The following is an 8,421-nucleotide window of genomic DNA, read 5'->3' as shown; positions in this document are numbered from 1 at the left end:
AATTTTGAGTGGGACCAAATATTATATGAAACAGAGTTAAATTCAACTCTCTAGGTGTTAATTAGATACTTTGTTTTTTACTGTGTGGGGTTAGATTTACAAAGAATTGCGTGGAAACCATTCTAAAAATGAACGTGCGGCCAAAAGGGCAGAAATGGCGTACACCAAAAAAAATTCAGATTTATAAAATCGTGCGTACGCATGTTTCTGTGCATCTTACCTTTATAGATCACAGCTTCACCTCAGAGTTTGCGCACAAGGTACCGCCTCAGGTTCTACCCTCTACACATCCACACTCAACCATAAACAGTAAATGCAAGTACCTCATGAATGTTAAGGTGTATTTATATCAGTAAGCTGATCAATGTCAAAAGAAGTGATTGGCACAGACACGCTCCATCGTGCATCTGGAGGATGACAGGTGCTGACAACTGCTCACGTGAACAGAATGTCCATAATTGACACAGATTTTCCCTCATTTTGCTTTAGAGTAATCTAAAGATTTTTTATCAAAAACTCAGCTTCAAATTAATTTTCTCTCAGAGCCTGCAGGATGATAAAAAACAATAAAAATAAAATGTCAGATAAAATTAGTGATGACTTCACCACTCTTCTCCCCATCTTCTCCCCCTCCTGCCTGCTCTGTTATCTGCGGCAGACCACCGCCACCATGTGTGACAAATACGGACTTTAAAAAATGAATTTTTAAAACATCCACACTGGTGAGGGGCGCACCCTGCACGTGTATCAAAGCGTGACTTTTGCTGTCGTGCTGTTGAAATGTCTCTTGTCGGGGAGGGGTCAGTGGGTCAGGGTCGTGAGGAGGAAGGAGATGAATGGAGATGCATAAACTTTTATTTAAGATTTGTTTTTATTTCAATGGTCCTTATGGCTCACCAACAGCAGCATATTACTGTTAAGAAAGCTGATGATAAAGTTGAATAAAAATCTAAGTCACTTCACCATCTGTGTCACAGCTTCCTGTCTCCAAAATGAGCATACGCATGGGTCAAAGCTGGCGTGAGGCACCGCACATTTTCACGTCAAGTTTGKATTTTATAAATCACAACCTTGGCGTAAAAAGTGGTGTACGCAAGTTTCTGGGGTCATATTGTGCGTACGCCAGTTTTATAAATCCGACCCCAGATTATTCCACAGTCTTATTCCTTGGACTGAAGTGCATCGGTCCTTCAAATTTGTTCAAATTTTTTACAAACATCTCTAGTTCCTTAAGATTGTAATTAGTTACTCTCTTAACATTCTGGTAATAATTCTTACGGCTCTTTTCTGTAAAATTAAAATGGGATTTGTGATTGTTGTACGTGCTTTCCCCTAGACTTCAATACAATAAATCAAGTGTGGAAAATTATCACATTATATAACAAAAACAAAGCTTTATCATTAAATAACTCACTTACGTTATACAATACTGGAATGGATTTGGTTATTTTTGTTCTTAAATAATTTATGTGAGATTTCCATGTCAGCTTTTCATCAATAATAACACCAAAAGACTTCACCTCAATGACTCTGCAAATCTCAACATCATCAACCCTAAATGGAACATCAATAATTCCTTTTCTATTACTGAATATCATATAGTTAGTTTTATCCAAATTTAATGATAATTTTTTAGTTTAAACCAAGTTTGTATTTTAACAAATTCTGTATMGTTTCCAACAGCTGTTCTATATATTTTACCAAACAAAAAACTGTTGTATCATCTTTAAATAATACACATTTAAAAAGTCCTGACACATTTACCAAATCATTAAGATAAAATATAAACAACTTAAGTCCAAGTACAGAACCCTGAGGCACACCACATGTGATATTACTGTAACTAAGACAATGAAGTGTTGAATTTACCAAGTTAACTGATTCCACTAAAACCAGATTACTAACAATTCCTTCATTTTCAGGTCCAGGCTCTAATTGATGAAGACATGTGTATCAATTGCGGTAAATGTTACATGACCTGCAATGACTCTGGATACCAGGTATGTCGTTCATTTGTGCTTATCTACAAAACCTGCATTTTTTTTCATTAAAAAATTGACAAATTTTATGTTTTCAGTGCTATAACATGACTGTTTTTCTATCTGCCCAGGCCATAAGGTTTGACCCAGAGACCCACCTTCCCTTTGTGACTGACAGCTGTACGGGCTGCACTCTGTGCCTCAGTGTCTGTCCAATTATAGACTGCATCAAGATGGTTAATAGGACAACACCTCATGTACCCAAGAGGGGGATACCTGTTAGTCCTGTCTGCTAAAGGAACAGAAAAAATATATATAGTTTTCTGCATAATAAAGAAATGACATCAAATATAGCAAAAATGATGTTGATAAAATTAAGCCCCAATAATGTAAAGTGTTCAAAAGTGATTAATTTGATGCTTCCTGATATTTCTCTTTAACTGATTAGCCCAGGTGCTTTGGAGTAAATATTTTACAATAAATAATATACTTATTTGCTTTAATGGCAGCAGAAACACTAAGATTAAGATTTATATTATCAGTGATTTGTTGTTCACTTCATGATAAAGTGACTTTGTATTTATCCTCTCATCATCCTGACAGTATAAAGGTATTTGCTGATTGACAAATTTACATCTTAATGTTTAAGGAAATTGTTCTTTGATCTGCTTCATAATTTGAATAAAGCCTTTTTCTGATGCACAGAGCTGCGGTCATGAAGTCATCTGTCTGTGAGTTGAGTCTTAGGGCCTTGTAGGATGCACTGTTTTGTTTTTGTTTTTTTACTTTYGTATAATTATTTCACAAGAGGCCTTGCCCCCATTTAACTTTGTTAACTGAGTGTTATTGCCAAATTCAAAATTTTATTAGAAATCTGATCCAGAAAGCTGTGTGGCTACCTGTCTGATCAATTTCTCCAACAAATTAAAATACAAAATTAGGTTTAAACTTTCTGTAGAGATAACTAAAATAATGTTTTTTACAAGGAAAAGAGTTGATGGAAAAAACTAAATTAAAATTATATGGACAGGATTTAGAAAGAAACAATTTAAGTTTCTTGTTGATGAAAGAATGACGTGGGGAGTGCATATTAAGGAAATAATAGATAAATGTAGGAAAGTATTAAATATAATGAGGTATTTAGTTGGAACAGAGTGGGGAACTGATAGAAAATCATTAAAAGCAATTTATACTGGGTTAATTAGGTCAGTATTGGATTATGGATGTATAGTTTACAATTCAGCAGCAGAATCAAACCTCCATAAGTTAAATATTATCCAACATCAGGCTTTAAGACTATGTACYGGTGCTTTTAAAACATCTTCAACAGCADCATTACAGGTTGAAATGGGAGAAATACCTCTTAAACTTAGAAGCGATCAACTATCCTTAAATTATTGGTCAAATTTACAAGGACAAAGAATTGATCATCCAACATTAGAGGTGCTTAAACATGGCTGGGAAAAGGAAAAGAAACAATTAAAGAGCTTTGGATGGATAATAAACTCTAAAGCCCTGAAATTAATTTAAATCAGTTAGATATATGTCAGGCAGTTCCATTATCTGCAGTKYCACCTTGGATACTTCCTGATGTTGAGGTTGACTTTTCTTTTTTAGAAAAGAACAACAAAGATAAATTTCGCATTATGAATAGATAAATGATACAAGAATACTTAAATGAATATTATAACTGTATACAAATCTACACAGATGCATCAAAAAATACAGCTAATAAGGTAGGGATAGCATTTATTGTGCCACAGCTTCAAATTAAAGTAGGGAAAAGGATCAGTGATGGAGTCTCAGTGTATACAGGAGAAATGCTTGCTTTGCTTTTAGCASTTCAGTGKGTGGAAGAGGTAAGACCATTTAAAATCAATTATTTGTTCAGATTCTAGTTCTTCGTTATTCAGTTTGCAAAATAATAGGCTATATCAGATAGTAGACCAGATATATTAATTGAAATACAACAAACACTTTACAGAATCAATATGATGGGGCTAACAGTAAATTTTGTTTGGGTTCCAGCACATCAAGGGATTAAGGGTAATGAAATGGCAGACAGAATGACCAAAAAGAGTACTAATCATGTGAGGATAGATATTAATGTTAGKTTTAGTATAACAGAAATAAAGGGTATAATATACAAAAAAACAAGAGAGAGGTGGCAAAAGGTATGGGAAGAAGAAAAGAAAGGAAGGTGGTTATATAAAATTCAAAAGAATATTGGTCAAATGAGAAGAACAGAAAGAATCAGGAGAGAAGAGATAATTATTTCACGGTTTAGAATTGGACATACTGGACTAAATAGGTCATTATTTCTGATGGGGAAACATCAGACAGGGAAATGTGAATGCGGGGAAGATGAGACAGTGGAACATGTTATTTTGAGGTGTAGGAATTATTTGATGCAAAGAAATAAGTTAATTAGAAATCTTAGTAGCATGAAAATGAAATTTGATATTGTTGATTTATTACAAAAAGATTCAGGAAGTAGAGGGTATGAGGTCTTATTTAATTTTTTTAAAACAGTGTAATTTGTTTAATAGGACAGTTTTTTATGTCATGTGGTTCACACTCCTTACCAGTTGGTGGCGGTAATGCTTACATGACGTTTCTTGCCAACCGCCATTAAAATTCAACAAGAAGAAGAAGAAGAACGCCCATTTTGCCTGCGCTGCTCACTGTTCTGCCGCTGACATATCAACACAGAAGAGGACAAAGAAACGCAATGGACGGGTAAACCTTTCCAAATCATGCTACAGCTAATAATATGGGCGCATGTATATAGTTCTGCATGTGACATTGGAAGAGTGCGACTTTCCTTCTGCCTAATTTAAAACATGCTACATGTTAGCTTGTTTGTAAACCTTATGGAAAACGTGATATGATTAGCCAGCGAGTCCCGTCAAGCAATGAAACTGTTGTTCTTTTCTAAGATTCCGGCATTATTTATTGTATTATAAAATGAATTTAATTTAAGGCTCCTACGCCTACTTAGCAATTTAGCAAACCGTTCATAGTGCTGGGCGTAGATTAGCCAAGCGCTGTTATCATTTGATCATGTCAGAATTGAGATTTAGTAAATGTTGATAGATACTGATTGTGGTAAAATGATGTATTTTTAAACTGTTTGTTATGAACCATGGTAATAGACGTCGTCTGTACACTTGTACTCTGCTGCTAGCTTAATCCCGACTAAATCAACCAGTCCTTTGTTTGTCTGAGGAGAAGCTGTGGCTCTAAAAACTGTGCATTAAACACGTTTTGTTTTTATTTTCTCCAATACCTGATAGCTGCAATACAACTGTGGTGTTAAAAATATCAGATCCTTCTAAAATTGCAAACCATTGTTTCCCATTTTACAGACAGGGCATGTAAAAAGRACGTGTTAAAGTATTAACTGGATAAATGATAAATAAAACAGAACTGACTTCCTTGAAATGGAAATTACCAGACTAATCATTTAGGAGCATAGATAAGTCATGTTTTTATTTTCTTATTGCACATTTTAATTTGCTGTTTTATAAATACATCTGTTTTTCTAAAATGTATTTTCAAGCAYTAAATTTATCTTTGATGGTTTATTTTTTATTGAATGGCAAAAGCTAATGTTTATTGYACACACAAACAGCAGCCTATAATTTAATTCAGATGGATTAGTTTTCTGTGTTCTTTGTCAGCTTGATTGACTTAATTGTTGGGATGATGACTGAAAAATGTTCATTCATATGTTTCAAGGTTGTAAATGTAGGTTTTATCTGAGTGTAGGTTAAATAAAACAATATGTGGTATTTATTGGTTTATTGATGGTTTTACTGTTTGTCCAGACTATAAATCATGATGTGATTAGAAGTAATAAACATGAGAAGTTAATGTGGAGGTGAATAATTCTTTTGATTTTGAAATTGATATTTGTTATCACAATGTTAAAGAAATTCGTCACACTATTACTAAAATATCCAATTTTTTGTTGCCTTTTTTAAATGTCTGTTAATTTTTGTCTTTGCAGTGATGTTGCAGTTGGTGTGAAGGTAAATATKCCTTATTAATAATTACACATTTGTTAAGGACCATTATCTTTATGATACTTTGTTTCATATTAGAAATWGACATATAGATTTTGCTTCCTGGTCATTGTGTAGAATTAATGTTTTATTTTTTTATTTTCTAGAGAGGCTCAGATGAGCTCAACTTGTACAGTAGCAGCCCCAGCTCAATGACAGGTGAGTTTAGTCTGAACTATGATAGATTTCTGAAACATGATCACTTCATCAACAGCTTCTTGCTGCTTTGACGGTGATCTATCCAGGGTTTGCCTCATCTCCTCCTTAAAGATGATTTAATTTTAGAATAAAAAGTAGCATCTTCTCATGGTGTTTGGTCACCACCCCAGCTTGTAGCATCTCTGTCATTTATTGTAGCTGTATTTGAGACTCATCTTGGTGACAGACCTGACTTAGGCTGCAGTTAGAGGCATAAGTCCTTGATTTCTGCAGGTGATCCACTAATAACAGAAATTGTTAGAAAAGTAATCAGTTCTTATGTTTTTTTAGATTCCTAGTCAGCAAAAGAACCGCCACAGTTGTCATCTTTTGTGCAAAATGTTACTCTGTCTGCAGGATGACAGCTGCTGATCATAAATTACAGTTATTTCTTGTCACAAAAAGAATGTGAGGATATTTATACGAGTGAACAAGCTATTGTACTAACGTGTTTATTATCCGTGCGTGTATCTGTTCAGCAAACGGTAGTGAAAGTAAGAAGCAGCGGCTGGATGAGTCGCCTCCCTCCAGAGTCCTGCACATCAGAAAACTGCCCAATGAAGTGACCGAGACTGAGGTCATCGCACTGGGGCTGCCCTTTGGAAAAGTCACCAATATACTGATGCTGAAAGGGAAGAACCAGGTAAACACGTCCATTCAGTTCATACTGCGGGAAAACTTTTTATCATTGAGGATATTTGTCAGTCTTAAAATCTGAACATTTCTGTACTTTTTTCAGGCCTTTTTAGAGTTGGGTACAGAGGAAGCGGCTATTACGATGGTGAACTACTACACGGCCGTTACACCACAGGTCTGAACCTTACCAGCTTTGATTCATTTCATCTAATATTTATTTTTTAACATTGAGACGTTTTGTGTTGTGTTAGGTCAGAAACTCTCCTGTCTTCATCCAGTACTCCAACCATAAAGAACTGAAAACAGACTCTGCTCTGAACCAGGTATTCATGTGGAGATGCTCTTTCACTTTGCTCATGTTCCTGCTGTGTTGAGCTCCGTAGCTTTACTCAACCTTGTTTTGTTTCCAGAGAGCCCAGGCAGTGCTACAAGCCGTATCAGCAGTCCAGGACGGAAGCTCTCCATCGTCTGACCAGGGAGTATTAGAGCTCGCTCCGCCCCCGAGCCCTGTCCTGCGAATTATTATTGACAACATGTTTTATCCTGTAACACTGGATGTTTTACAGCAGGTAAGGTTTTCTGCTCACAAATGTTAGGCTTTGTTTTTATTTTACTGTTTGGATCTCAAAAAAGACTTTACAGACAGAGAAAATAAATCGGTACATGGTGACCACCATCTTTACAGATCCTGAATTTCTTAAACCCCTGATGATTGATAATAAATATTTCTGTGTAGCTTTAACTAGGATAGTTAAAAATCTGCTGTAATCTTTGCCTGTTTTTCTTATTGTAATCAGATTTTCAGTAAATTTGGGACTGTGATGAAGATTATAACCTTCACTAAGAACAACCAGTTTCAGGCTCTTCTGCAGTTCAGTGACCCCGTCAACGCACAGCAAGCTAAACTGGTACGATCACACACTCGTGAAACTTTTTACTTATGAATAAGTAGTAATATTTGCATCAAGCATTCGTTTCATTTTTATTTTGTAAGTTTTTATTAGTCATAACTTCCAGTAGGTTTCTCTCACTGGCTGATTGATCCATTGTTAAAGTTGGTTGTAATGTTGGTGACATAACATAACCTCTAATGTGACGTGCAAGCAAATAAATATTTTTCTATTGGACCTAGTAAATTCATGATATCAGTGTCAGAATCTTGATTTTGACCCTTTTGGACTGTACTGATCTTTCTTGTTTCATAGTGAAAGAGGTTTGTGTCTTTGTGGAGCAGTAAGCATCACTCTTTAGTTCTACTGAAGAAGTTTCTAATGTCCAAGTTTAGGTCTGTTTAGAAACGTTTCCAATCAGCAGGGCTGCTGCTATCRGTGTTTTTAACTTTTTTAAAGGGATCCCTGGTTAGTTGTAACATTAGACTTTATTTTATAAACATATATTTTAACTGTAAATTAAAGACTGTAAAAATACTGTAGGCATTTTAGTCTTGTAAATTATTAAAAATATATTTTAACACAGACGGAGCCAATTTATTTACACATGAAGCATTCTGGGTGAATGATGATGTGGATAGGTCCTCGGTG

The 8,421-nt window shown here is 35.1% G+C and overlaps 2 protein-coding genes across 2 annotated transcripts in view; both read left to right on the top strand.

Moving 5' to 3' along the window:
* The window catches only part of dpydb (dihydropyrimidine dehydrogenase b), a 14,037-nt gene extending 11,352 nt beyond the window's left edge, over positions 1 to 2,685 (top strand). Inside the window, exons 24-25 of the mRNA XM_014018961.1 lie at positions 1,923 to 2,000; positions 2,111 to 2,685. Coding sequence (XP_013874415.1) covers positions 1,923 to 2,000; positions 2,111 to 2,275 — 243 coding nt within the window. The 3' untranslated portion in view covers positions 2,276 to 2,685. The remainder of the gene's footprint in view (positions 1 to 1,922; positions 2,001 to 2,110) is intronic.
* Positions 2,686 to 4,640: 1,955 nt separating this feature from the next.
* Positions 4,641 to 8,421, top strand: part of ptbp2b (polypyrimidine tract binding protein 2b) — a gene marked incomplete in the record, with an annotated part of 18,966 nt that continues 15,185 nt past the window's right edge. The window contains 8 exon segments of the mRNA XM_014018963.1: positions 4,641 to 4,718; positions 5,992 to 6,013; positions 6,154 to 6,205; positions 6,724 to 6,887; positions 6,984 to 7,055; positions 7,132 to 7,203; positions 7,291 to 7,449; positions 7,678 to 7,788. Of these exon segments, the coding sequence (XP_013874417.1) occupies positions 4,711 to 4,718; positions 5,992 to 6,013; positions 6,154 to 6,205; positions 6,724 to 6,887; positions 6,984 to 7,055; positions 7,132 to 7,203; positions 7,291 to 7,449; positions 7,678 to 7,788 (660 nt within the window).

The sequence above is a fragment of the Austrofundulus limnaeus genome, unplaced genomic scaffold (assembly GCF_001266775.1).
Source record: "Austrofundulus limnaeus strain Quisiro unplaced genomic scaffold, Austrofundulus_limnaeus-1.0 Scaffold206, whole genome shotgun sequence".
In the NCBI taxonomy this organism is placed as follows: Eukaryota; Metazoa; Chordata; class Actinopteri; order Cyprinodontiformes; family Rivulidae; genus Austrofundulus; species Austrofundulus limnaeus.
Note: the sequence above shows the minus strand (reverse complement) of the source record. Positions and strands in the feature narration are given on the sequence as shown.